Consider the following 27,624-nt stretch of genomic DNA (forward strand, 5'->3'; position numbering starts at 1 on the left):
TTTTCAACATTTTTGTATATTTACATTGTGCAAAGGTGTAAGAAGATTCACTCGTTCGTTGTGAATTCATGTTCAGCTCGAAGGGGGAAACAAATTGTTATCGTTTAAGAAATGATTTGGCGTTTATTTATCATATGCGAGGACCTCTTATGAATAAACAATTTTAATGCTCCGACAATACGTAGATCTAGGAAATTCCAGGTCACTCGTATCACCACCAGAATCCAAAATACCGCAGAATCGATACGAACAGCCATAGTACGAAACTCCACATTACGGTGACCAACACGTAATGGCGGATTTTCACCCTAACAGAAAATGTGATTACATTAATGGTACATTTAACCTATGCATGAAATATTCAAAATAAATTGTTACTGTATAAGAAGTGATTATTTGTAAACACGCTTACTTGAACATATGAGCACGTTTTTCGGGTGAATCGTCGATGGTATCTTTAAGGATGTAGCGTTGAATTCCTCGGCATTGAATCAACATAAATTCATCCCAATTAAAGTCCTTCATGTTAAAATTAAATTCTTTTCTGTCCACTCGATTCAATTTATCCCATAGTTGCTGGACATTATTGTCATAAAACTTCCATTCGTGAGTCGCGATGTACTGCATCATTCTAGCCATTTTGTTTACCTTTTTATGTAACTCCATTAACCTAAATACAATAAAGAAATAGGCACTGAGTATTTGTATTCGCGACGTGAAGGAAAAGTAATATGCTTATCGACATCCTGTTGAATTATTTCGTGCGCAATAATAATTACATCGGTTTTCGCCCAGTAAGGATGGCTGCGGTATCCACAATGACAGCCGGTACCAAATGAAATAAAACCATGTTTATATAATATACCCAGTACCGATCCTCGCATTTATGCCCGTAATGCCATAATATTTTTGTCGATTTTATTTCCTGTAAAGCAGTAAACGATTTCTTGAATGTTTCTTCGTACGTTATAGGACTTGCATTTGACGACACGCAGTTGTACACCTCCAGCTTTGTCGATACGTCCCTTAGACTATTAGCCATATCATTTCTGCGAAGAAATAATTTCCGTAAGACTAATAAACTGATTAGAGAAATACTCGATTTCACTCTGGAGACAATAATTGGCCTCCGTTATTTCCTTCCATGGCGCATTTACGTTACCGTTTATTGTCCACGTCCCAGGCTGCACAGATCATATTGTTGATAACATAATCAGCAGGTACTGCTTCCATAATCTTATTTTTGTGACAGTGCATCGTACGAAGTATACCAATCCCCGCACCTAAAAATATTCCGGTAACATTGAAAACATTATTTATCCATCCGGCACTCGGATCTTTTGCAGTAGAAAGGACGATGGGAGGTCTAACAATGCAAATTGGCATCCCAGCGCCATATTTCAAGACAGTATCCTCCGCTACTGCTTTTGAAAACGTGTACGTGTATTCCCATTTTCCGAGGATCCTGTAAAGATTCAAACTTTTCCATTAAAGTTTCGACCCACTGCAGAAAGCCGATGTAAAAGTGATGGTCTCGTTTATGAAACTTTTTTTTCCGAACTTGGTATACCGAATTTTTTCAAACATTACTATGTTAATATGGAGGATGTAAGGAAGGCCCCGACACCCATGCAGTGAGAAAAACCAAAATTCATTGACCCAAAGAAACATTTGTCTCAAATAAATTGTCATAATTCCGCAGAAATGTTGCATTTCATTTATTCCAGTTTATTTGAGTCTAATAATTATTCATTGAATTATCAAAGTATTTCTTCGGGTTAATGAAATTCCTTTTCTCAGGGAGAAATTTCAATTTCTTTTTTTTCAGTTTGTGTGTGGACATTAAATTTTTTTTCTTTCTTTTAAGTGAAATGTCAGGACTTGATGGTATCGATTTTCACTTTGTAAAGTTTGAAACAATGACACAGTGCAGAAAGTCAAGGTCTCTTTACAGAATTTACTTACATCGGCTGCACCGCTTCCAACATGGCGTCGTCCATATTTTCCACTATAGTCAACAAACGGTCCACATCTATGGGAGGCGGGTAACACACTTCATCGATAGAACTTCGGACGTAATGTGAAAATGCAGTTGACACGTACATGAACACCTAATAATGGGAATAATCGTAATGTAAAATGGCGGATAATTAAGGAAAACGGCTTCGGTGATTTCGTACCTTAAGATTCCTCATCTGTTTAGCCAACAATACTATTTCTTTCGTTCCTCTGACGTTGATGTTGACGGCAGTCCGTAATTTTTCGTCGAAACGCACAGTGGCAGCTAGGTGAAAAACGATATTTATCTCCAAAAGGCGTTTTCGACTTTCCTCGGACAATCCTAATAATTTTTGCCCCATGTCACCTTCTATTAAGACAACTTTCTCCATAAAATTCGGCTGTTCGACTTTCAGCCTCTCGTATATCTGTAATTGCAACCGGCGTTTAAATGTGTGAATATTTGTATTATTATACACGAACGTGTACGCACTTCACTTCTCCACGGAATGCCCTGTAAATTTAATTAAGTTTCACATTTTATGCAGTCGGATATAGTTACTTACAACTCTGTCGAAAATCTCTTTTAATCGCTCCTCTGGAGACTTTCCTTTCTTCGGTCGTATAAGCAGGTACAATTTGTTGATGTCGGAACATGAACTGGAACGGCGAAAAGTAATGCAACATTTTAATATGCTCGGCGCTGTCAAATAAATACTTTACTTTTTCGTATTTCAGAGCGTACTTACCGCAGCAATTTTTCTATCAGCAGCAAGCCTAAGAATCCTGAGCCACCGGTAACGAGAACATTGCAGCCCCGGAAAAAATGGCAAATTTCACTTTTGTCGTCTATTTCTACGTCCGATTCGTCAGACAAGTCGTCCAATTTGGGCTGATCTTTTTTCGGCGAATCCATCTAGATAATTTATTGGGAAAAATATTAATATTCACAAAATCATAAAATAATGATGGAACTAAAAGAACCCATGTGCGTTAACTTGACAAAATTTAGTTAATATATTTTGCTTCAATGCAATGACGCTGTTTTTTCGAACGATATCTAAAATTTAGACAACTTTTAACTTTTCCACTCATTATAGTCGGAATTCTTATCAACTTTATCGAATAAATTGTTTGAATGTTACAAGACCATTATACGACCGGAGGAAGACACCATAGCCGATGGGCAGACAAAACGCAACTGCAAACCGTAAATTCCTACACTTGGCTCTGAGAATTCAATAATGCGAAGTGCCGTACATGTATTACCACCGGCGTAGGATGTCACAAGGTCACCACATAAGCATAAATTATCGGATGCATTCATTTGTATATTTCACACGATTTTGGAAGTATCCCCCCAATCGTCCATGGAAGCGCACGAAGTGAGTTCTTAAAATTATCAAGAGTCATAAACATCACAGTTCATTTGCAAGATTTTTCATGTAAGTGTATTAACTAGAAATATATATTAAAAGGTTGTCCTGGATAATTATCGTTGCCGAAGGCGTTTGAATATTTGCGAATAAAATTTAATAGACGTATTAATATTCACGATGGAATCGTTCGCAGCGCCTGAAGCATGAGCAACCCGAAGTACATCCACGTAATACATAAAATGCTTACGTGGGGCAGTCTGACTGACTTAACGCTTTCTACTTACAATTTCAATATTTATTACATATACAATTATTAATTTCTTTTAATTATATCTTTATGTGCATTGTGTCGTAAAGTACGTGTCGTTAATGAAAAGTATTCGTTACTTTTGGATGGTTTTTAAGTTTGAATGGATTCATGTTATTTATGACAATTATCCAATGTTACATTAGACCTCAGTCTTCGTGACTTCATAATACCCAGTATGAAAAAGGTTTGCACAACAGAATGCAATTGTATCGATGACAAGCTGTTTTAGAAAACATGAAAACATTGATACCATTTTAAAACAGTGCCAACGTGCCTACATCACCGGAGTAGGACGTACATGCATAAGAAATGTCTTGACTGTTAATTATCAGCACAAGGCTTTTCGCCCGATATTTTCCCTCTTCTTCCATAAATTGCTTCCGTTTGCGTCATCGTCCAATTTCCAAAAATCCAAGGAATCAGCGTTGTTGAAATTATTCGTGCTGTAACAATACGAATCGATGTATTGGGTTGTTCAAAAAATGCGTGCTGATTTTCAAGTCCTAATGCCACCTATTGAAAATCGGCACGAATTTTCCGAACAACCCAATGTCATCATAAATGTCTGAATGTGATCACATAAAAGCAGCAAATTTTAAGGGTTCAGCAAAGTCACGTCAGCCATATTGGGCTTAAAAAAAGAAATTAATCTTTTGACTGACAAGCCCGTTTGACGTATGGGCGAAATTCGTCTCCACGTACAGGCAATAGTGGACCAAATGTTGGACGCCTTTCGGAGTGAAAGTCTTAATAACACATAAGAAATAGAAGTTAATATATGTGAAACAACTGAAATTTAAAATAACTCTAAGGATCAGTAATGGTACACTATTCCACTAAAGTACTGTTACAGTCGTTTTTACGTGGACAATACAATTCTGCCGTTACCGCTTCTTTATGAACAGGGATAATTTCATTAAAAAAGTTCAACTTACGCATTCACCCTCCATCAGGCGGCAGAAAAAGGGTTGTCCACATTATTATACGTCTTTGTATATCGCAGAATCATTGGCACCAGAAATGAAATGCATGTACAAATCACTATATCCACTTATAACATGATAGATAGTAAATAAACTGAACATGCCTATTAAATTTCAGGTGCAGAAAACTGGGCATGGTGCGCGGGTCCAATGTCAGCATCTTGCAACATAATCCTATGCCACTTTTTACTCGTCTATGTTAGATAACGAGGCTTGTAGTGTGTTAAGTTCACCTTGAGTGGTACTACGATCGGGTAAGAATTTTATCATATACTTCGCATCGTTTACCGTTAGCCATATAATGCAAATTAATGCAGGTAGACAATGAAAATATAATATTTTAAAGGTTAACATTAACATTGACATAACACATGACGCAACACACAGATATTAATTTCCTGTTATCACCGATAACGATCCGTAAAGGGTTTAATGATCTCGAATTTAGGTGTATGCATAATGACACATACGCAACGATCGACGTGAACTGATATCTCAATCAAAAAAAAAAGAAATGCATCTTCATTTGTTGTTACCAGCCTGTGACACAGCGCACAATCGCTATAAGGGCCCAGGCCAATAAAAGAACTGCGACTGTCGATATCGTGTAGTGGGCGATTGTCAACCTGAAAAATTAAATCGACAGTACAATCTTTTATCACACTTTTCCGTATTCAACATTTCACGCGTTTAAAGCATGCAAATTATAGCCAATAAAAAAATACAGAACATAAATATCAAGTACTTACTTTCTGTACTTAATTCGGGCCATGTCCAAAGTATCCAGGGGGTCTTTCAAAATATGCAATCTAATACCACGGACGTAAGGACACCAGTACTCATCCCAATTGATTTCTTCAATGGAAAAGAAAAACTTTTTCCGGTCGGCAGGACGAAGCCGTTCCCATAACTTTTGAACTCTTCTGTTGCGAAATGTCCACTGCTGGGTGGTAAAATACGAGACGACTGCGATAAGTTTGTGAATTTTTTTGTACGTATTCCACAATCTGCAAAAAATTTAATGAGCTATAGCACGTGTCGTTTTACAACGTCATCCACTTGGAAAACAAGACTTGCATAAACCTTACATTGGCTTTCGGCCACTGACGTATGCTAAACTGTCGACTATGAGAGCCGGTATTAGATGAAGAAAGAGGATGTAGATTTTGTGCATCCACAGATTCTTATGAAACGTGAAACCGAAATACCATAGGTACTTCATACTGGGAATACGCTTACAGTAAAACTTGTTTTTGTTCATATATTCGTCCCACGTGATGGGAGCTTGACAAGACGACACCACATTATAAATCGGCGGTTCGTCTGTCTTTTCTTCATTTAACTCGGAGAGGGTATCAATGTTCAGGTTGATGTCCCTAGAAATAATACGTCCAAGTGTTAACATTGTGACGTGAAATGATTTCCGTTCTAATTGTTATTTTCTGTTACTCAGCCCTTCCGGCGCCCCATGCCGCGGCGATGATATTGTTAATGACGTAGTCTCCGGGGATGATGTCGGCCACTTTGTCCTTGTCACAGTGGATAGTTCTAAGTAAGCCGACTCCTGCACCCACGCTGACTGCCGTTGCTCCGTTGATATTGTTGATCCATCCAGAAATCGGCTCTTTGGATGTTGAAATTATTATCGACGGTCTGACTATACAGACGGGCAACCCCTTGCCGTAACGTCGCACGGTATCTTCTGCCACGGCTTTTGTAAAGGCATACGTGTTGGGCCACTTGCCAAGGAGGCTGTCGATTTCATTAGCGAATTTTATTAATTATATTCCTGCGGTATCTTTGTAAGCGGATACTCGGTTGATTCGTAAATTTATGCCGTTTAAAGTACTCAAAATTGGACGATATGTCATGAATATAAATATTAAACATACGCAGGCGTCATATGATCGAGTACGTCATCATCCAGGACGTCGAGCAGAGTCAAGAGCTTATCCCCTTCTATCGGTGGTTTATAGTAGATCTCGTCGATGAATTTCACGACGCATTGGGAAAACGCCGTCGATATGTGAACAAATGCCTGCAACATCACGGCAGGATGAGCCGCTTGAAAACCAATTTGTTGATTTGCGATCGATAAAAATTCAAAGATTTCGTATTAAGGCGGAAGTATTGCATGGATGTAAGTACTGCATGGCACAGGTATCTCTTGTTGAGCAAGGGACACCATGTAACACGAGACAACAAATATGGCCAGATACATGCCTTGAGATTCTGCATCTCTCTGGCGAGCAACAGGAGCTGCTTAGTTCCCCTGACATTGATGTTCGTGGCTAAACGAATCTTCTCGTCGAAACGAACAGTGGCTGCCCCGTGAAATATGATGTTGGAATTTAGTAGAAGTTCCCTGTTTTCCTCGGACAGCCCCAAAGATTCTTCTCCGACGTCACCCTCCACTATGATCACTTTTTGTACAAAGTTGGGCTGCTCCTTCTTCAGCCTGTCGAACAGCTGAAATCAAAGTCACATTCTTATAAAAAATTATTCACGAGTAGATTATGGATAATCAAGAAGTGACTCACGACATTATCGAACAGTTCCTTAAACCGCACTTCCGGAGACTTTCCTTTCTTCGATCTCAGGAGCATGTACAAATTCTTGATGCCAGTACATGATCTGTAAATAAAACAACGAGTCTGTAAATCGGCATTTCTTCGGTTTGTAATTTGCATACCAAAACCCCTGTTCCTCTGTGTATGTCTCCCTTAATCGTATTCTCCCTCGGAATTGTCCCTTCGCGAATACTATAAAACATGTATTCTTTCACGATGCATATTAACACATTCACGACCGCTGACATTAATCACGTTTATAACGATACATGATACAAGTTTGCGGCAACCAGTTACCGAATTTCATTATTTTCGCCGGTACGCAATATTTGAAACGGAAAAAATTTGCCGTTCCCGAATGTGTTAAAGGCGGTCTCCAATACCGCTGCGTACAATGATCAAAAGTTAAATAGATGTGCATTTGAATTGAATTTTCTATTACATCCGGAATTAATTTAATTCAAAATATTCCTAAATGGTCATCAAGGCTTGACATGTAAGCGGGTGTCCTTGAATGCATTTTAAATGTTTCAAAAACTAGAAAACGAAGATTTAAGTATAAAATCCCATAAACGGTATATAAGCTTTAATATAAAAAGTGCGCTACGATCATTCATTTATGGCACTATTTTCGATCATTAACAAATTCAGCTCGCTCGTTAGACGCTCGCGATATTAAAGACAAAAAGATTGTGTTCCCATTTAACGATTTTCAGCAAAATGGATAATTATGTGTTGGTATTCAACGATATTCCGCAAAATAAAAAGGACAATCATGCGTTTAAATTATACGGTATTAAAGAAACTAAAAAAATCATCCGTTTAAATTAAGACTCCTCGTACTCACCGTAATAATTTTTCTATCAACAGTTCCCCCAAAAATCCGGATCCTCCCGTGACAAGGACGTTGCATCCCGCGAAGAATTCCGCGATCTCGCTCACCTCATCAGCAGGATCAGCGGGTTCATCAAACATGTCTTGTAGGTATAATTGACTTCCTCGTACCGTCATTATGAAATGGATTTGCCGTGTTTATTCGAGAATTTTAGAAGAAGCCAACGAACCCCTATTTAAGCGCAATTAACATTAGAATTAGGGGACAGTTGGGATAACTAGTTTAGCCGACTAGGAGGTGACACGTGCCGTGAGATACTCAACGTATAGTGCTTCTCTTTGCTGAGTAATAAAACCCTAAAGCAGATCAGACCGTGTTCATTAACAAGGTAACGGCAGCAGGAAACTTCAGGGCATAAATAAACCACCGGCGGGCACCAGATTTGTAGAGCATTCTACAATTCCTACAATTGAACCGCGTATCCAAACTACAGGTTAGAATTTGATACAAAATTAAAAAAAAAAACTGTCCAAATCTGTTCCAATTCAAACAACCACGTATTGCGAAGTCACAACCGAAAATGACTGAGGCGACAACGGAGCGACTTGTACCCACAGTGACCGGCAGTATGCCGAAAGTGGGACCCCCCATTAGATGCCGAAAGTGGGACCCCCGCGTTAGATGCCGAAAGCCCCTTCAAAAGAAGCGGCCTTACCCCAGGGTCACCGACAAAGGAAAGAGACTCACCGAACCAGGTAAAAGTCCTATCAAACCAAATGAACCATCTTATGGGAGAAATGCGTGCCCTCAGAATGGAAAACAACGACAAGCTGGATGACTCACTGGAACCACGGGAATCTGAGAAAAATCGCAAAGGACAGGTGGTTTGATAATGATTGTAGAAGAGCAAAGACGGAACTAGGACATGCACTGAAAAAAATGCAAAGATTCAAACTTCCAAGCCGCAGATAAAGCAAACTATATAAATGCGAAGAAGCGTTACAGGAACCTCACGCGAACGAAAAAGGAAACCTACGAGCGAAATATAACAGACCGTCATCGATGAATTTTAAAATAGAAATAAATGATAGCACAAACCCAGCGGAATATTTTCGTTACTCAATGCCGTTTAAAATGATCAGGGTATGGGCGTAGCTGAGACTCTCCACTTTTTATGTCTGCGGAATTTACATAGGAAATAATTGATATAAGTTCGAACCGGATCAGCGAACAAGGACCGCGAAAGTGCTCTTTTTTCGAAAAACAACGGGGATACCGTGAAAGCAATGTTGTACTATATAACCGCACCCTGTAAACTAAGGTCCTTTTGCCTCTGCGAATAGCATATGTTTTAACTATTATACCCATTACGATAAAGGAACCATTTCTCTACAAACTTAGCCCCCCTTGTCACAAGAATGTACTTTCTTCAGAGACAATAAAGCATTCATTCATTCATTCATTCAATAGGGGACAGTTAGGGAAAATAGGATACTTAAGAAGAAAAGATCATAAAAAGTCAATTATAATGATTATCCTCAATATCTTCGTAACGAATTGTTTGTTATACTTTTAGTTATACAAATTTAAAAGAAATAACGATTATGCAATAAACGTCGAAGAAAAAAGAATTTTAGGAACCCTTTGTGAATATTCCATTTTGCCCCTATAGTGGAGAAAAATGGGAAATGACATGAGGCGAAATGATAAAACAAAATTATGTAATTATATTTTTCATATTGCCTAACAATGAGTATTCTTAACATTTTGCAACGAATTTACTATTTTACCCCATCGTTCCCTATAGGAGTGTTTCAGATATATTTGCCAACTTTATTATTAACAGTAAAGAGATTAAGACTTTTTTTACAAAAACAAGTGACATTTCCTCAAAACAAATCTTCGGTGTACAAGTTAGCCAAATGCATTTATCTTTCCTTACTTAGATTAAAACGTTACACCACACTGAGAAAAAAAGATTGGTTGACTGAGACAAACATATATTGTTGCATGAGTCGTATATAATTGTAAGAAATAATTATTTTGTCGAGGAGAAAAATTATATCGTTGATTTAAACGAATTTCGTTTACTCAATTTGACACTTCTTCAAACGTATTTGATCATAGGATTTTTTCATCGCAAAGCATATTTCTCTGAGTGAACTACCTTTTTTTATCAGAGACTCAATTAACAGAAAATTTTAACCTTTATTCCGAAGCTAAAACTTCAAAATTTGTATAAATCGAAAATATTAAACCCGCAAGAAATTACTCACCAATATTATATCACTATCAATGCACGAAACAATAAAATACCTGTTTCAAATATAAACGTATACACACGACTGTCGGACTTTCGAAGCATTAATGAAAATATTCCTTATCTCCGCTTGGTTTTCTAAGTTTGAGTCGATAAATTATGCTGCTTATAACGATTGTTCTGAATTGCATTATACCTCAGTTTTCCCAGCCGCTTTACATCCAATATGACAAAAGTTTGCACAGGCAAGTGTCGCTACATCAATAATAAACTGTTTTAATAAACATTAAAACACTAATACCATTTTAAAGTAACGCATTCTTGGCTGCATAAATGCCTTTTGCGCAATATCTTGCCTTCTAGTCCGTAAATTGATTCCGCTTACATGACTGTTTAGTTTCCTTAAATCGAAGAAAATCGGTGTTGGACTTATTCGAGCTGTGTCATGCGAATTGATGCATAATAAATGTCTGGATGTAATTTCCTCAAAGCAGTCAATTTTAAAGAAAGATATTAATAACATATATGAAATGGAAGTTAATTAAATGACAACAGTGCTTCCAGTAATGGGACGCTTCGTGATTGGTAAATTTTAAACTACTATAGCTTTGAAACTACAATTCGAATTCAAGTTTGCGTTGGATATTCTTGTTCAGAACGGAATAGAGATTATCATCATGTATTTTTTGTTTGCAGGGTCTGAAACACCCTGTATATTGTAGAATCCCTAGCGCCAAAAATGAAGCGCAAGTACAAATCACCAGATAAACTGAATAAACTAAACATGACTATTAAATTTCATCGGTAAAAAACTGCACATGGTGCACGGGTCCAATGTCATCATCTTGTAATTTAGTCTCCTGCCCCTTATTATTCGTCTATGTTTCATAATAAAGCATGAAGTATGTTAAGTTCACCTAGAATGATACTACGATCGAATGAGAATTTAATCTTAGTAGACTAGTTAAGAAGATTTAGCATCGTCGTGCTTCTAGCCACATAGTGCACCATGCAGATAGATAATGAAAGTGTAATCATGCTGATTCTGCATGGAATCTGCAATCTGTTATCCCATTCGTAGGTAAGGTACATCGGGCGATTAAAAGTCGAAAACGAGCAACTTCTGACTCACTAGATTTATTGAAAAATTCATCCGTTGATGGTTTAAATATGCACTGATCTTAAATAAATACATGTAAATTATCTAAGTATATTAGAAGTTAATTTCCTGCTGTCCACCATAACGATCCGTAAAGGACCGTAAAGGACCGTAAAGGATCGTAAATGATCTCGAATGTAGGTTTGCATAATGACACATTCGCAACGATCGACGCGACACTGATTTTCCAATTAAAAAAAAAAAAACAAAGCAAATGCATCTTCATTTGTTGTTACCAGCCTATGAAGCAGCGCACAATCGCTATAAGGGCCCAGGCCAATAAAAGAATTGCGACGATCGATATCGTGTAATGGGCGATTTTCAACCTGAAAAATTAAATTGACAGTACAATCTTTTACTACATTTTTTCGTATTCAAGATTTCACGCGTATTAATGCATGCAAAGTACACCCAATAAAAAAAAAATACTGAGCCTAAACATCAAGCACTTACTTTCTGTACTTAATTCGCCCCTTGTCTACAGTATCCGGGGTGTCTTTTAAAATATGCAATCTAAGACCACGGATATGATAACGCATGTACTCTTCCCAGTCCAGTTCCCCAATGGAAAAGAAAAACTTTTTCCGGTCGGCAGGACGAAGCCTTTCCCATAACTTTTGAACTCTCTTGTTGTGAAATGTCCACTGCTGGGTGGAAAAATACGAGATGACCCCGCTGAATTTGTGAATCTTCTTGTACGCATTCCATAATCTGCAAATAATTCGACGAGCTGTAGCACGTGACATATCACAAAGTTATCTACTTGGAAAACGAGACTTGCATTAGTCTTACATTGGCTTTCGGCCGGTGACATATGCTAAACTGTCGACTATGAGAGCCGGTATTAGATGAAGAAAGAAAACGTAGATGTTATGTATCCACAGACTCTTATTCAATGTGAAACAGTAATACCAGAGGACCATTTCACTGGGGACCTCCATTCCGTAAATCTCGTTTTTTTTCATATATTCGCCCCACGTGATGGGAGCTTGACAAGACGACACCACATTATAAATCGGCGGCTCGTCNATTATTCACGAGTAGATTATGGATAATCAAGAAGTGACTCACGACATCTTCGAACTGTTCCTTAAATCGCACTTCCGGAGACTTTCCTTTCTTCGTTCTCATGAGCATGTACAAATTCTTGATGCCAGTACATGACCTGTAAATAAAACGCAGCGAGTCTGTGAATCGGCATTTCTTCGGTTTATAATTTGCATACTAAAACCCCTGTTCCTCTATGTATGTCTCCCTTAATCGTATTCTTCTTCGGAATTGTCCCTTCGCGACTACTATAAAACATTATTCTTTCACGATGCATATTAATGGCGGTTTCCGAAACCGCTGCGTGCAATAATGAAAGGTTAAATAGATGTGCATTTGTACTGAATTTCCCATTAGATCCGTAATTAACTTAATTCAAGATATTCGAAGAGGGTCATCAAGGCTTGACATGCCAGCGGGTGCCCTTGAATACATTTTAAACGTTTCAAAAACTAGAATACGGAGATTTGAGTACAAAATCTCGAAATCGGTGTTTAAACTTTACTATGAAAAGTGAGTTATTATCTGTAAAACATGGAGACACGACATAGACGCTCGCGATAGTGACAACCAAAAAATTATGCGTTCCTAGTTACCGATATTCAGCAAAATAAATAATTATGCGCTCATATTTAACCACTTGCGTTAGCAACTAATTCGCTAATTCGCGTGCGAGAACGCTTCACCGTAACTCGCCGTGAGACGTGTGCTAAACGTCGTTAACGGCTTTAAAATAAAAAAGAAACACCTTGACATGGGTGGCACATTTTTCCATCGTAAGTGGTTAACAATATTCAGTAAAATAAAAAACCATGCGTCCCTGTTTAACAATGTCGAGCAGAACAAAAGATGACGCATTCCTACTTAACTCTATTAAGAAAAACAATTAAAATCATATGTTCACATTTAACAATATTCATTATATGAAAAGAAATCCCTAGTTCATATTTGACGACATTCGGAAAATCATTAAATCGATCATCATTTAGAAAGAAGAAAATCATGCGTTTAAATTATACGGTGTACAGGAAACTGAAAAATTCGCCGATTTATCTTAAGACTCCTCGTACTCACCGTAATAATTTTTCAATCAGCAGTTTCCCCAAAAATCCAGACCCTCCCGTTACAAGGACGTTGCATCCCGCGAAGAATTCCGCGATCTCGCTCACATTGTCATCAGGATCCAACATCGGTTCATCGAACATATCTTGAAGGTATGATTGACTTCCTCGTACCGCCATTATGCAATGGACCTGTCGTGATTGTTAGACGATTTTAGAAGAAGGCCGATACGGAGGTACCAGCATCAGTAGAAGCCAAGCATCGTCCACATAAGAAAATTAATATTACAAATAAGAGGTAATTCCCAGTCATTCCCTAGTAGCACAAAATATTTCTCCTATATTTTCTGTATGTTTAACGAATATCGTACATTTTGTAAATATTTAACAGACATTTGAAATATTTGCCAAGCGTTTACTTTAGAATATTATCTCTATAATATTTATATAATATTAGCTCCATGTGTTTTTGTAATATTTTTTATCATAGATACAGAAAACATTTCGTATCATTTTAATACAAGTATTTTTTAAATATCATTACTCCCAATTACTCCCTTTTCGCGTGAGATTTATTCCTCCATAATGAATATGTATATGCAAGATATACCTTATTCGTCAGACATGATCCGTAACGAGAGACCTCCCCTGCATTTGTAAGTTCGTTTATTCGCAGTTTACCGGCGGAAATGTCCCGACCGTCCACGTTTTCGAAGCAACTGTCTGCCAGGTAGATATTATGTGAATATTAACCCCAGAAACCGAGGTACGCGTGCGATTCGGCAAACTGCACGGCTTGCAGTTTATAACCCGAGGAGTTCGTGAGATTAGGAGTACGGTGAAAATTTCTTACGACCACGTTTCGTCGTATCCGATTAAACGAATCTCCGTTAACGGGACGTTTACGTGATTATTAAGGTGGATATTAAACGGCCATTCTATGTAGATAAAAGGTAAAGATATTTATAAAACTTTTCTTCAAATTGGGTGCAGCCGAATGATTTGAAACGTCAGCACGTGATTATGGAGGCCCTAACGAAGAACGCGATGCTCGTGAAATTTCATTTATCACAAGAAAACGCGATATTAGTTCTGATCCGGGATAACGGAACATTATCTTTTTAACAATGATATTCCACGAGCACCGCATGCTTCCTTAGGGCCTCTGTAATCACGTGAAGAAGTTTCAAATGGTTCGATGCACCCAGTTTGGAGAGTTTTGTAAATATTTTTACGTTTTATACGTATTGAATGATCCTTTCATGTCACGTTTACGGGTACTCCAGTTGATAAAGTGCGGAATAAAAAATTGAAGATATATGAAATATAGTTATCCTAGCGCAACTCGCGTTATCACTGAAGGTCAAACCGCGATGAGGAAAACGCGCGAAAAGACTCTCCCCATCGGGTGACTCGAACCGAATAAAGTATGATTTAATTTCGATAGATCGATGTAGAATAAGTTAACGAACCTCGGTGACTTCCTAACGAGGAGAAGACCGTTCTTCCTGACGCTGAGACGGACAAATAATGACTATCGATAGGCCTACCAACAGAGTTTGTAAAACCGGCGTGAGTGCCGATGACTTAGGCACTTGGCAGGGAGGGGATTCCTAGATTTTAGTTATTTCATATTTATCGCTTGAAAAAACGAAAAGGGAATAAAGACTTTCGTGGGGACCTAAAGTAACAGTTAACGTGGGCATAATTGTAAAGACTGGCTAACCAAGTGCAGGGAAATTAATATGGCGGCCTAGGTTCGGAGATTTAGTTCGCCAATTTTTACTGCCATGTTCACGATGGCTGTTAAGGTCTTGGGGGAATAATTCATTGTCAATCGTGTTTTAATCGCAGTGAGTTTAAAGGATAATGAATAGGTGCAGGAAATATTTATCCACGAGGCTGTTTTATTTGATTTTTAACGGAGAATTGAAGATGAGATAGGTTTAAAACATTTCAAGATGGCGGACTTGTGATGGCTGGAAATTCTCGATCTTTCTTTCTGACTTTAAAGTGGTTTTAGAAACTGGGAAGGATTTAAGTTCCGATGGCACGGTTCATCCTTAAAAATAACTTCAGATTCTAGGATGAAAGAAAGCCGATAAAAATCAGTTTTTTGCTGCTTACTTTTGAATAGTTGGGAACTATCAGCCAACATTTTGTCGAGGATAGTCGAGAATTCTTATCGGAAAGGAATAATTGTACGAATTGAGCATTGCTTTAATATTCTGTACTCACTTTCGAGAGATCCTTTCGAGAGAAGTCCGTTGTTTAAATGTCTTGTACAACTTTCCTCGAGTACTGAAACTTGAATTTCCAAGGCGCGAACGAACCACTATCAGATATTCCAGAACACTTCCAATTCCTCTGAGTAAGCAGTCACAGGTGTAATGAATATTCTCCTCGTGAGTTTGCAGTTTACAACTTCAAGTCGCCTACAATACAAAAAGAAACGCTAAGCAAATTATTCTGGGATTTATTCAAACGCCTGACAATGCGTGGAATTTTAGAAAGTGAAAACAAAGAATTTCTCTCAGATTTCCATCCACGAATTTCCAATCTGGCATACTCACTTCCCTCGCATTATTCGCTAGGACTACTTGCCAATACTAAATGTAAAGTTGAAAGATCTAACAGAACTGTTGAGACAATGATCCCGTTAAAAAAAAAAATCCCCTGCAACGGTGCAACTTCATTGTGACCGTGATATAGTTGTGCACGATGCAACTTGGTAGAACACTTTCCTAAAAAGGAAAGATTCATTTAGGGGATTACTGACGCGTACAATTACCGAAAAATGGGGGCACTCAATGCCTCAATAATAGTATTCGACAACAACGTTAATGAATTCGGAGGTCAACCCAGTTCTCAACCTCAGGTGACGTTTTTACGTGGGTGACGCACATCTGTGGTCAGCATTATTTTCCCGACACTTTACGACCACAGTAATGCCAAATAATCATAAGTGCTACTTTTACACTTTTTATTAGGTAATCTAAACTACTTAGTAATATTTCATTCTCCGTATCTAAAGCTGACCTTCGGTTTGAGAAAGTTGAAGAACACCTTTTCAATCTTGTATTATTTATTCTCTGGATCTTATTCTTAAGCGATCACCGAAATATTGCTCTATAAGTTACTCCTACTCACGGAGGAGATACGCAAAAAATAATAGTAATTGATAAATACAAAAACAACAAAAAAAAAAGAAATATATCTCTTACGCTCTCTTGCGGCAAATCATATACAATATATCTCTAATGAAGTGTTATCAATCGTTACGTGGTAAATATAAGACGAATAGTATAAATAGTACGAGATTTTTTAAAGCGACCCGATAACAATGTAACGTTAAAATCTTTATCATTAATACTGCGATAATAATTTCAATGTATACCAGCCATTCCTTAATGCACTTTTTATATTAAAGCACAATTAAATGCTAATAACGCTACGGTGACGACAGTTATTGCTTCGAGGTATATATACAAACAACGTGCTTTACAAACACGCATGCACATTTCGCGATCATTAACGACGATATATTAATACACCTTAAACTAAAAGTGTACATACAAAAGGGACTATGCCCAATAAAAAAAAAACATTATTTCACCTTCGTTCTCCAGGTTATAAAATACAATGAACACGTGCACACGTTACTGAATTATGCATCTGTAGTGATCGGACGACGATTGTGTTACCAGGATGTAGAAATGTCGATAACTTGAAATAAAAAAGGGCGGAAACATCATCGGACACGGATACCTCTACAAAATACATAGTCACGTGTTTAAATCGGTTCGCTAACATATACACGAGAAACCTGTAAACCATAAAAGTCGCATTCTACGTTCCGAAATTAATCATCTTGTAACGAACTCAGTGGATCTTCAGCTATCTTCCCAGCAGTTTTCTTCAGATCTTTAGTAACTGACTTCTTAATTACTGCCCGTGTTTCCGACGTCGATGCTAAACCGGTCGATACATTTCCTTTCATGAATATATCACCGTCGTCATCCTCGTCATCGGGAAACAACGATGACGCCTGCACAGGCTTCTTAATAGTTTTTTTAACGGCGAAGAGGTCGTCTTCCTCGCTAGACTCTCCGCCAAAAATGTCTTCCTTCGGCATCTTTTTGGTCTTGTTGACCGTCGAAAATAAATCCTTATCCTTATCCTTATTAAAATTGCCTGAAGTATCCTCAGCGACAACCTCTTTCGATTTTTTCACCTCAACAGTCACGTCGAAACCTTTATCTTTCTTTGCAGACTCTTGCGCAGGACTACTTTTCACTTTGGTATCTTCCTCGGCATCGACGACTTTCTTCGAGAACGAGCGAAACAAATTATCCGTGTCGTCATCGTCATCATCGTCATCGCCGAACAGACTTAATTTCTTCTCCTTGCTTATGGGTTTCGCCTGCTTGGCTACCGGTGTCGAAAATAGATCACCATCGCCATCATCGGCGAAGAGATCTAACGTGCCAATTTTGGATTCCGTGCTGGATATCTTCGGCACAGTGGAAAACAGACTGTCATCCTCGTGAAACAACAAGGTCTTGCCTTTCTCAGGTGACGGAGTTTTCGTAACAAATGCAAACAACTGGCTTGGGTCCTTCAGGGGATCGTGATTGTCATCGCGCAAAGGATCAATTGGTTCACTCTCAGTCTGCGTTTCTTCGCGAGTCTCGGCATGACTCTCCTGTATGATAATCGAATCTCGAGTCTCTCTAACGTAACTCCTATCCTTTGTCTTCTCCTTAACATTCTCGTCCTCGATCAGCGTCGACCCATCGCTGGTAACATCTTCCTTCGTGGATATCTCCTCGGCACTGATCTTGTAGGTCTGCCTTGTCTCTACGTTAACAAAGCTCTGTTTTGATTCGCCGGAACGGATCGAGGTGTCTCTGAAGATTTCTACGTTGCTCCTTTTCTTGATAATGCCGATGTTCTCTATCGGAGACAACAATGGCGCTCTGCCGAAAAGGTCCTCCTTCTGCGGATCCTCGGGCAAGTCGGGCGGGACGTCAAATAAATCCTCCTCATCTGTCGACGGAGAAAGCAACGTGTTCTTGTTAATGCTCATTGAGCTCTCCTTGCTGATGCTGAGCTCCGATTTGTCGTCTCCATGATATGATGAATTCGAATCAGTCGCTGTGCGATTAGAACCTTCGATGCTTCCTGGTACGAATAGTCGCTCCGTTGTAGTTCTTTCAACAGTGCTGGTATGCACCGATGTGATCAACTCGCTACGATCGACTTCTAAGATGTTACCCGTTGTGGTATCCACAGTATCAAAGTCGATTCCACTGTGTCGAAGTGCCGATTGACGAGCGTGTCTGCTCTGCGGTCGTCTTTTCGCTTGAATTCGCGCTCGACTCTGTGCAAAAAGAAGAATTACGTTTTAAAATTATTCATCATATTTACACGTATATGTAACGATGTAATGGGACGATGTAAATTTTAACCTTCGACACAGTTGCTGATAACGTTTCTATTTGAATTGGCCCATCAAAACTGACGGCGACTTCTGTATCCCGAGAACCAGGAACTGCGACTTCGGACGACTGCTTCTGCGACGCACAGTCTTCTGAAAGATAAAGAAATAATAAATTGGACGTATCAAATATTTCTTAATGTAAATCCGTTAAGGTGAATAATAGGCCTTTAATTGTATATTGATCGAAATATATTATCGATGTCATTTTGGTTTTGGTTCGGGTTAATATGACGGGTTTCACTTCACCTTAAGTTGGAGAACATCTTTTTAGTTACTGTGAGAAGAGTCAGGCATTACCTGAGCTTTCTGGCGGTGATCTATCGCTAGGTAAACTAACGCAGCCGCCGTCCTCGCTATCCCTATCAGTGGTTTCGTTGCTCTCGTCCGAGGTTTCTTCTCCTTTCTTCCAGCTAGGAGGTGTATCGGTTGGCGACAAGATCTTCAGATCGCTCATCTTCCCCATAAGGTTCTTTATTTTAACAGACACGGATCTCCGGGGAACGGGGGCAGTTCCTTCGCTAGCCACCGATACCGAAGGCCTAATGTTTAACGACTTAGGGGGATCTTTTCGTACATTGGTACTGTTAAAAAAGTCGTCTCTTTTAAAGTCCACCTCTTCCGAGTCAGCAATCCGAGAGCCACGTGCATCAGGCTCTCTTGAGACCTTATCAACTGAATCGACCGGGTGGTCCGACTTCATCTCCGAGTCTGAGCTCAATTTTTCATCATCCTTCCCTTGAACTTCAGCAACTGATTCTGCAAAATCGCCGGATTTCTCAGCAATCCCCATCTTGGTACCAACATCTTCCTTCTGGGAAACCTTCCGCGTCTGCTTTTTCTCCGCAAAGAGATCATCGTCGTCGTCATCAGGAATATCGTCGAAGAGCCGGTCTCGAGAACTCGAAGGAGCTGCCGACTCGCCTGTAAACACCTCCTCGGTGTCATTTACCTTTTTACCGTCATTCGATTTTTTCACAGCTTCCTTTGGCGGCTCAGACGCGTTTTGAGGTTCCGTCGATTTTTCTTTCAGGGCCGGAGGGGTACCAAAGAGGTCGTCTTCGTCGGAACTAAACAAATTCTGCTTCGTGGTGGTTTCACTCTTCGCAGGCTTGCTACCGAAATTCGAGCCGAATAGGTCGTTGTCATCCTCTTCGTCGCTCTGATCGAAGATGCTGCTCTTCTGGGTGACTCTCGTGTTCAGCGACCTCGAGGCACTACTTTTATCGACGCCGACCTTCGGGTCTCTAGAGTCGGCAACTTCTGCCGACATTTTATTATCCGACGTTGCAGACGTGCCGAGTGTTTTTAACGGGGGTGGCTTTTCGTCCCTGGGGATGGATTCTCTGGATTTCCTGCCGAATATGTCCACGTCGGGGGAGTCTTTCGACCCGAAGATGTCGAACTCGTCGTCGAAGAGGCCCTTCCTCTGAGGTGGCTTCGACTTCTCCAAGGAATGCGGCGTGGCCACCAGAAAATCAGCGCTTTTCTGGGATCGCGATCCCGAGCTTGTGTTGGAGAACAACTCGTCGCCAGAGTCGGAGTTGTCGAAAAGGGACACTACCTTTGACTTCGACTTGTCGCCACTTTTTGGAAGCGGTGGCGGCCCGAATAAGTCGTTTTCAAAGACGTCGCTCTGCCTATCGGACACTTCCTCGATCCTCTCTTCCCTAGGTCGGTTAGAATTACCGGCAGAATTGTTGCTTCCACGTCGCCGAGAGGGGCCCTCGAAAAGACTGTCGCTGACAACTCTTTCACGGAATATCTCCTCGGACTTAAGTCGGGTAGATGTCACCACAGGATGGAAATCCGCCCTGTAAACAATTAGAGACAATTATGAAACGTGTCAACTGACTCACATTAATGATATTCATACAAGTAGTTCGATGACTTGGTTGGAGAGCGTACAAATATACGGATGAAAATATCGAAAAGGAAACAGAGAAAATAAAAAAAAACGTTAAAAAGCTTTCGACATTTTCGCTTCCGAATGCAAATGTATACTAAAACCAGAAACAACGAAACAGAAATATATACGACTATTCCGCGGAACACCATTTCTACATAATAATTCGCATAAATATATTCAGAATTTTGAATATAACACAAAATATCGTATCTTGAAAATCCTCGGCCACGTGTATACTAAATTTCAGACAGATATTTTCAACAGTAAACATTCGAGATTTCGAGATTTTAAGTGTGTAATACTGAGTTACAGACAGTCGAGAGAAGCGGTAATTTGCGAAATGTAATTATTAACTATGTACTATGTTATTACTACGTACGAATCTATCGACGCGTAGCAAAACCATGTTTATGGAGCAACTTTTTCACTATACTCTCGAAACTGAGGACGAAACCTATGCGAGATCTTCGATGGAATGTGCTCAGCAGCGATTGAACTTATCCCAACGAGTCAACACTTAGCAATTAGCGACTGATTGTCGGACACGACTAGCGCAATGACACTGGTACGGACTTTCCTTTCCTGCGATCGGTCGGCGCACGAACGGCGAATTTTCTAAGTGAAAGGCGCACCCAATTTTCTATTACGCTCAGTAAGTGTTAGACTGCTCACAGAGAAACCATCTTTGCCATCGCTTCAACAATACCAATAAAATGCCGATGTAAATTTACAAACTGAATTCAGTCATTTCGATGCGACAATAAAATACAAAAAAATTACATTCTCTCCGTAATATCGCATTCATCATCTAAGTTAAAGAAAATTGTAACAATATATCAATATACCATCTTTGCCATCGCTTCAACAATACCAATATAATGCCCATGTAAATTTACAAACTGAATTCAGTCATTTCGATGCCACAATAAATTACCGAAAAATTACATTGTCTCCGTAATATCGCATTCATCATCTAAGTTAAAGAAAATTGTAACAATATACTGCATTTAATTCAAGTAAAGATTCACTAATACGGTGAACACACAATATCGTCGGCATTTATGCATTTTCTAATTTATAATCCCCCTCCACTTTACGTTATTCCGGGTGAAACTTCAGTTACGAGGTGTGTAAAAAATCTACGTAAATTTCCAGTGATTGTTATCAGGGTATTCGCGTGCTTTCTACCGCAACGGAGTTGGAACTGCCACCGAAACGGCAGTCTTTATGTCAGTCCATTTAAAAGGCAACCCCAGTTCCTGCATCAAGTGACAAGAGTGCATCAGACGGAAACGCAGCATCAGACAACCAGCTTCTGATTAGGTGCAGACTCGTGAACCATTGTGCGAATATTGAAAAATTTGCAGAAATTAAGAAGAAAAAAAAATCGTGATTTAAAAATATTAGTGATTTTTTTTCTTTCATTTTTCCAAACAAACCATGATTTTTATCAACCCTGGCTGATATGACGTTGACGCGGAAACTGTCACTGAACTGACGTCCAATTAAAAAAATGACAGGGTCGTCGGCAAGAAAAATCGTGCAAGGAAATTAAGATATTAGTAATAATGTAAATGTTGGAATATTTAGAGTTAATAGAGTTGATCTTTAGACTAAGAACCGCGCCCGTCACAACTCTGACCTTTCTTCGAAAAGGCAACTTAGATTCGATAACCTCCTGCACCATTTAAACACTATAAGGCAGTCGCCGTGATTTTCCCACGCATGAGGAAAATGTTAATTTTCTTCAAAAGTTGTAATTAACCATAAACTTATTTTATTTCGAATAAATGCCGAGGCTTTCAGTCCTGGCTATTTTATATGCGCGCTGACGTTCGATTCTACGTTACGCAATGCGTAGCCAAATTTATGAGGACAAACACGTGAGCGTCAGGTCGAAGTCAACAGACACGATCACCTTTTAACACCAGAGGACTTTAGCCATACATTGTGTAACTTTCTTCGTCCAGTTAAATATCAGAAAGAAAAAAGAAAAATTAATACACGACGATGGACGTAAACTGCTCGCTCCTTATCGCTTTCTTCACAATTATATACCGCCTATGATAATGTTTATCTTTGATGATAATGAATGATGTTTACCATCGAAAAGTGATTTCACAATAGGAACAAGTAGAATCGATAAAGCAACAAATAAATTCGCCCTGTCTCCACAATATGGATAATAAACATGGATAATCTCATAAATGAGAACACATAGGCTCGATTGTTTCGCCTATTTTGACACATCGAATAACAGGTTTCTCACGTACAGACCTCGTCAATAAACCTTCCGACAAGAGGAAATGTAAAATTTTTTATAATGATGCTACACTCTTGGAACGTCGTATCAATTAACAGAAAGAGGGGACATGGCGTATAAAAGGAATGCTCATCAAGGAAAAGATCAGTCTTAAGAGGAAGTAAAGTTTCTAAGCACAGAGAGTCCAAAATGAGAAGTCTAGCTATTCTCTGTGCACTTGCCCTGCTCGTCTGCTTGTTCACCAACGCGGAAGGTGAAGCGAATTAATTTAATAATAATATATACAGTAAATTATTCTTCCACGAATTAGCACTAATATCCGCAGGATAACGTTATGTACCAATTACTTAATATAATTGTTTATCACGTCTGTTACAGCTGCGTGCAATGTGGGAGGCAAAATGGTACCACCAGGTGTGCACATTGACAAATGCATAAGATACACCTGCCACGAGGGTGGTCACCTAAGTGCAGTTCCGTGAGTAATCTAATTATTTTAATTTTTTTTTTCTTTCTTCAATCAAGTGTCATCTGAAAATTTCCATCACTAAATCTGTGCCGCATCTAATAATGTCACTGCATTTTTTATTTTAGATGCGCACTAGCAACCTGCGAGAATCTGCTCGGCTACACTGAAACGGATTTGAGCAAACCTTATCCAGATTGTTGTCCACGGCCCATATGTGGCAACTAATAATGGAAAAAAGCGTGTACTCGTTATTAAATATTTAATAAAGCAGCGGAAAAATATGAAAAAAAGAAGAGACCGAATTAATTGTTTGACCCTGCCCTTTTCGTTTCCAAGTATGCACGTGCATGCACATATGCTTACCGTTAAACACTCACTGAATCACTGATAAGCGCAATCTGAACGATATTGCATGAGAGTACAAGAAGCTCGAGCTGCTCTATACCGACCAAGCTTTATCTCTTATGAAAGACGAAACTAAAAACGAGAATCAAGCTTCTAATACGACGTTCTGTACGAGTTAGTGACTAATGCTTGGATCATCGTTTCAATGACAAGCTGCCAAGGATGATGTCCGTATAATCGTGCGCGTGTGAGTCAAGGTAAAACAGAGGGAAAGATCGGCGAAAGGCTTCGTCAAAATCGCTGACATATAGTCTCGAGAGAACATCGCTTTTCTCTTAACTGTGTGACCATCCTTGTCGCACAAATATTTTGAAGTTCATATCTGACTCATCATTTAAAACCCGTTACTGGCTGTTCGACCACTACTGCGAGCAACATTGTCATAAATGACCTCGGAACTGCACATAAACTGCGTAAATTTGTATCGTTTTATGTTAGAGCTAATAGTACTAGAGTGTACTTCCAATACTAGCCGATAAAAAACAGAATAAGAGCAACGTACCCAAAGCCTGAACCGAAAGTAATGTTGATACTCGATGGTTGACTTGATATGCCGCTGCTATCGCTGGATTCAACGTGCTCTGCCAATCTGTGTACGTGTCCTCCAACCGCAATGGAACTTATTTCGGATAGATTCTCATTTATCCTCGCATTAAGCATATTATCGCCGGAATTCGTCGCATTGCCACTTTGACTGACATTACTTGGCGTCACTTCACCAGACGAATCCGAGGACTGTCGGCGAGGCATCATACTTTGCAGCTTCTTTTCGAAATCGGAAGCAATGTTCGTGTCGCCGAATATTGAGACCCCTGCGACTGGTTTCTAAAAGAAGACAGATTTGTAACACATAAGATTTAACAATAAAAGAATGGAATTTAATGCTTATCAAATATCTTTATTTACTAAAAGCTTGGGTTAGTTTTTTTATTTCTCTTTGTTATACAGAATATCAAGTAACTTGTAGTTTAAATTACAGGCCAGATTACCTTTCTTTGGGTCTTATTTGATTCCGTTGGTGTTATCTCAGCAGTTCGCTTATTCTCACATTTAGCCTCGTTGAAGAGATCATCCTCGTCCGCTTCAGCACCGAACGAATCTTTAACATTCTCAGTCTCCGGTGTACTAGTCGTGAGACTAGATCCATCCATTGCTGCGATGCCAAGCCACTTTTTTCCAGAGTTTGTGGCACTTGCATGGTCCCTGGTAGGAATCTGCTTTTGTATCTTCGTTGAATGTTTCGATGAAAATATATCATCGGAATCTTCAGAATCAGCATCGCCAAATAAATCGTCAATTTCAGATTTTGGTTTCGATGCTATAAAAACGTATATAATTATATTGAAGTATTCACTCTTTGTAAAATGAGGAAATTTAAGTAACTCATGTAAATGGATCTTACGTACAGACAGAACTCATCGGAGGTGGTACATCGATACTAGGAGGAATAATATTTGTCTTTGGAGTATTTAAAGGTGCATTCTTCCAAAGAGAATTTGAGAGTTCATCGTCGAACAAACCTTTACCACCACTAAATAGATTCTTCGACTTAGTACTAAATATATCTTCCTCATCTTCTGGCGTAAAAAGCTCATCTGCAATCATTTGAATTATAGGTAAAATTGCCAAGAAAGAACAAAAAATATAATGTTGATCGGAATAATAAGTTCATAATACCTTTTGAACGATTAATAGATGACTCGGCAGCTTCTTTTATGTTTTGCAAATCTTGAGTAGGCATGACTTTTCCCAGCCTTTTAGCCAATTCATCGGCAAATGAAGGTGCCTCATTCTTCGATCCCAAAATCTGAAAGAATTTCTCTTTTAATATTTTCTTATGAGATAATTTAAACAAATGGATTAAAATAATTGTCTGCCTTACCTTCGGGGGACCATTGGTAATTGCACTTGTCTCTGAATCTGAATCATGTTTATCGTTAACTTCAGGTTGAAGCTGTCCTTGACTTAAATGTTTTACACTATTACTATCAACATTAAAATCATTCGATTCACTCGATGCAGAAGATAATTTGGCTATCAAGGACTTATGAAGATTGCTTGAATTCATAACGGATTCTTCTTCTTCATCATCGTAATTACTTTCTGATTCTTCCTCTTCTTCTGCTTGCTCGGATTCACTGCTGCTGCTTTCTAAGCCAACTTTATTAGAGGCTTTCCATTTCTCAGATCCAATCACATATGGCAATGGACGATCTTCATAAGGATTTTTGGGCCTTAATATAATGCTACAAAAAGAAGATATTTGACGTTTATGAGAAAAATCAAAACAGAGTATACAACAAAGAAGAAAATTTGTATGCAATTATAAACCTTGGAATCACATCATCGCCTTCATCTTCGCTGTCACTAGGAACGATCTCCAATCGCTCAAACTTTTTATCCAACACTTCTAAACCTTGAAGCAAACTCTCATTCACAGTAGCTATCAAATCTGCAGTGGTCTGCTCGTTCTTCGCTTTCTACGCAGAATCCAATTACTGAGTCCAGTCCCGCTCTTGCAGTACTGTCCATGGATTTTATGAATGTTAAAAATAACTCACCTGATGTTCGCCTGCTTTCGGTTTCTCCATTTCAACATCATCCTCGCTAACCCGACTCTCTATGAACTGAGTATTTGCCAAGGCTAGCGATGTGTTAGTGACATTATCTATAAATAAAGCTGTTTCATCTAACTGGGTGGTCAGAGAATTTAATGTTTCCTGAGTCTTGTTAGCTTTAAATATTAGGTTCTGCAAAGTGCAATAAGCTCTATTTATTATAACGCAATAAATAATTTTAGGCATACATAATTTCATAAAAAATATTTGTTCAATCAGTACTAAATAAATTATAGATTAAGATAAAAATAAATTCAACGCATCAATACAGATAATATAAATGAACACCTGAGAAAATTGTTGCAGATGCTTCAGAAGTCCGGCATCTCCAGCAAGACTCCACTCTCTCCGTTTACTTCTTATCTCATCCGTAGACCAAGCATGATCCCATGACTTGTCAACTTCATCTGTGCCTGTCGGCACATCCTGTTGAATAATGCCATTAATTATTGCCCTTGCCATTTACTAATATAACTCAACACTTATTGCCACATGAATTAAAATACATTAAATGATACAGGGACATACACTTTCCCTGCATCTGACATTAGCCCCAAGTAAAGCGATACCCTGAATTCATTCTTAACTTAATCTAAGCAATATCTAATTGAATCATAATAAAATGAACACACTTACCATCTTAATGTCGGTATTCAACCGTGGCACGGTAGCAAAAATGAGTTCGTTACAAATTACATTGAGTACGAAAAAAAAAGGGAAAATTCGATTTGGAGGTTATTAGAGGTTAACCATGTCTGTTATCACACTCGCGACCGCCGCATTTGATATCTATCGACCGCTGAATACACAGAATCGAGTTTTAAATTACATTCAAATACAATCCTTTTCTCGCGTGTA

General features: G+C 38.9%; 5 protein-coding genes across 8 annotated transcripts; 1 reads left to right on the forward strand and 4 right to left on the reverse strand.

The window, feature by feature from the left end:
• Nucleotides 1-103: 103 nt before the first annotated feature.
• On the reverse strand, nucleotides 104-4,805 carry LOC105704054 (fatty acyl-CoA reductase 1). Of its 3 annotated transcripts, XM_012432931.2 has the most exons (10): nucleotides 4,623-4,805; nucleotides 3,986-4,130; nucleotides 2,748-2,914; nucleotides 2,565-2,658; nucleotides 2,181-2,426; nucleotides 1,966-2,111; nucleotides 1,163-1,465; nucleotides 780-1,049; nucleotides 413-670; nucleotides 104-308 (listed from the first exon to the last, which is right to left on the reverse strand). In XM_012432931.2, exons 2-10 carry the CDS (start codon nucleotides 3,989-3,991, stop codon nucleotides 212-214), a joined length of 1,587 nt encoding a protein of 528 aa, XP_012288354.1. In that variant the 5' UTR covers nucleotides 3,992-4,130; nucleotides 4,623-4,805; the 3' UTR covers nucleotides 104-211. The 3 variants fall into 3 exon arrangements, with proteins under 3 accessions (XP_012288354.1, XP_023288182.1, XP_012288353.1); XM_023432414.1 differs by lacking the exons at nucleotides 3,986-4,130; nucleotides 4,623-4,805 and adding an exon at nucleotides 3,938-3,957; XM_012432930.2 differs by lacking the exons at nucleotides 3,986-4,130; nucleotides 4,623-4,805 and adding an exon at nucleotides 3,149-3,255.
• Nucleotides 4,806-4,925: 120 nt separating this feature from the next.
• LOC105704056 (fatty acyl-CoA reductase wat) lies at nucleotides 4,926-10,517 on the reverse strand. Of its 2 annotated transcripts, XM_023432416.1 has the most exons (10): nucleotides 10,352-10,517; nucleotides 8,823-8,933; nucleotides 8,088-8,306; nucleotides 7,211-7,304; nucleotides 6,894-7,139; nucleotides 6,563-6,708; nucleotides 6,120-6,422; nucleotides 5,759-6,046; nucleotides 5,420-5,677; nucleotides 4,926-5,296 (listed from the first exon to the last, which is right to left on the reverse strand). In XM_023432416.1, the coding sequence occupies exons 3-10, from the start codon at nucleotides 8,249-8,251 to the stop codon at nucleotides 5,203-5,205; spliced, it is 1,593 nt and encodes a 530-aa protein (XP_023288184.1). In that variant the 5' UTR covers nucleotides 8,252-8,306; nucleotides 8,823-8,933; nucleotides 10,352-10,517; the 3' UTR covers nucleotides 4,926-5,202. The 2 variants fall into 2 exon arrangements, with proteins under 2 accessions (XP_023288184.1, XP_023288183.1); XM_023432415.1 differs by lacking the exon at nucleotides 8,823-8,933 and having other exon boundaries at nucleotides 10,352-10,516.
• A 939-nt stretch (nucleotides 10,518-11,456) lies between these two features.
• On the reverse strand, nucleotides 11,457-16,015 carry LOC105704055 (fatty acyl-CoA reductase wat). The gene is made up of 6 exons (XM_023432437.1): nucleotides 15,841-16,015; nucleotides 13,616-13,794; nucleotides 12,566-12,659; nucleotides 12,287-12,516; nucleotides 11,948-12,205; nucleotides 11,457-11,820 (listed from the first exon to the last, which is right to left on the reverse strand). The coding sequence occupies exons 2-6, from the start codon at nucleotides 13,780-13,782 to the stop codon at nucleotides 11,727-11,729; spliced, it is 843 nt and encodes a 280-aa protein (XP_023288205.1). The 5' UTR covers nucleotides 13,783-13,794; nucleotides 15,841-16,015; the 3' UTR covers nucleotides 11,457-11,726.
• Nucleotides 16,016-16,669: 654 nt separating this feature from the next.
• LOC105704052 (WASH complex subunit 2) lies at nucleotides 16,670-27,493 on the reverse strand. The gene is made up of 12 exons (XM_012432927.1): nucleotides 27,403-27,493; nucleotides 27,055-27,192; nucleotides 26,710-26,898; nucleotides 26,480-26,628; nucleotides 26,031-26,394; nucleotides 25,826-25,955; nucleotides 25,555-25,743; nucleotides 25,138-25,466; nucleotides 24,651-24,973; nucleotides 19,403-20,916; nucleotides 19,074-19,195; nucleotides 16,670-18,985 (listed from the first exon to the last, which is right to left on the reverse strand). Exons 1-12 carry the CDS (start codon nucleotides 27,403-27,405, stop codon nucleotides 17,465-17,467), a joined length of 4,971 nt encoding a protein of 1,656 aa, XP_012288350.1. The 5' UTR covers nucleotides 27,406-27,493; the 3' UTR covers nucleotides 16,670-17,464.
• Nucleotides 23,383-24,033, forward strand: LOC105704059 (venom peptide Pc). Its single transcript, XM_012432938.1, has 3 exons — nucleotides 23,383-23,527; nucleotides 23,653-23,752; nucleotides 23,869-24,033. Exons 1-3 carry the CDS (start codon nucleotides 23,464-23,466, stop codon nucleotides 23,966-23,968), a joined length of 264 nt encoding a protein of 87 aa, XP_012288361.1. The 5' UTR covers nucleotides 23,383-23,463; the 3' UTR covers nucleotides 23,969-24,033.
• Nucleotides 27,494-27,624: the final 131 nt, after the last annotated feature.

The sequence above is a fragment of the Orussus abietinus genome, unplaced genomic scaffold (genome assembly GCF_000612105.2).
Source record: "Orussus abietinus isolate OABI.00-Male unplaced genomic scaffold, Oabi_2.0 scaffold7, whole genome shotgun sequence".
Lineage (NCBI taxonomy): Eukaryota > Metazoa > Arthropoda > Insecta > Hymenoptera > Orussidae > Orussus > Orussus abietinus.

Coding starts and splice junctions, on each gene's coding strand:
- LOC105704059 (XM_012432938.1), top strand. CDS start 23,464: ATGAGAAGTCTAGCTATTCTCTGTGCACTTGCCCTGCTCGTCTGCTTG. Junction 23,528..23,652: donor CTTGTTCACCAACGCGGAAG/GTGAAGCGAATT, acceptor CGTCTGTTACAG/CTGCGTGCAATGTGGGAGGC. Junction 23,753..23,868: donor GGTCACCTAAGTGCAGTTCC/GTGAGTAATCTA, acceptor TTTTTATTTTAG/ATGCGCACTAGCAACCTGCG.
- LOC105704052 (XM_012432927.1), bottom strand. Junction 26,629..26,709: donor CGAAAGCAGGCGAACATCAG/GTGAGTTATTTT, acceptor GATTCTGCGTAG/AAAGCGAAGAACGAGCAGAC. Junction 19,196..19,402: donor ATCACCGCCAGAAAGCTCAG/GTAATGCCTGAC, acceptor TTTATCTTTCAG/AAGACTGTGCGTCGCAGAAG.
- LOC105704054 (XM_012432930.2), bottom strand. CDS start 3,175: ATGGTGTCTTCCTCCGGTCGTATAATG. Junction 2,915..3,148: donor CTTCCTCCGGTCGTATAATG/GTCTTGTAACAT, acceptor TAAATTATCTAG/ATGGATTCGCCGAAAAAAGA. Junction 1,050..1,162: donor TGGGACGTGGACAATAAACG/GTAACGTAAATG, acceptor ATTTCTTCGCAG/AAATGATATGGCTAATAGTC.
- LOC105704055 (XM_023432437.1), bottom strand. CDS start 13,782: ATGGCGGTACGAGGAAGTCAATCATACCTTCAAGATATGTTCGATGAA. Junction 12,206..12,286: donor GTCACCGGCCGAAAGCCAAT/GTAAGACTAATG, acceptor AATTATTTGCAG/ATTATGGAATGCGTACAAGA. Junction 11,821..11,947: donor GGGCGAATTAAGTACAGAAA/GTAAGTGCTTGA, acceptor TTAATTTTTCAG/GTTGAAAATCGCCCATTACA.
- LOC105704056 (XM_023432416.1), bottom strand. CDS start 8,251: ATGACGGTACGAGGAAGTCAATTATACCTACAAGACATGTTTGATGAA. Junction 6,709..6,893: donor GAGAGATGCAGAATCTCAAG/GCATGTATCTGG, acceptor GTGATGTTGCAG/GCATTTGTTCACATATCGAC. Junction 5,297..5,419: donor GCCCGAATTAAGTACAGAAA/GTAAGTACTTGA, acceptor TTAATTTTTCAG/GTTGACAATCGCCCACTACA.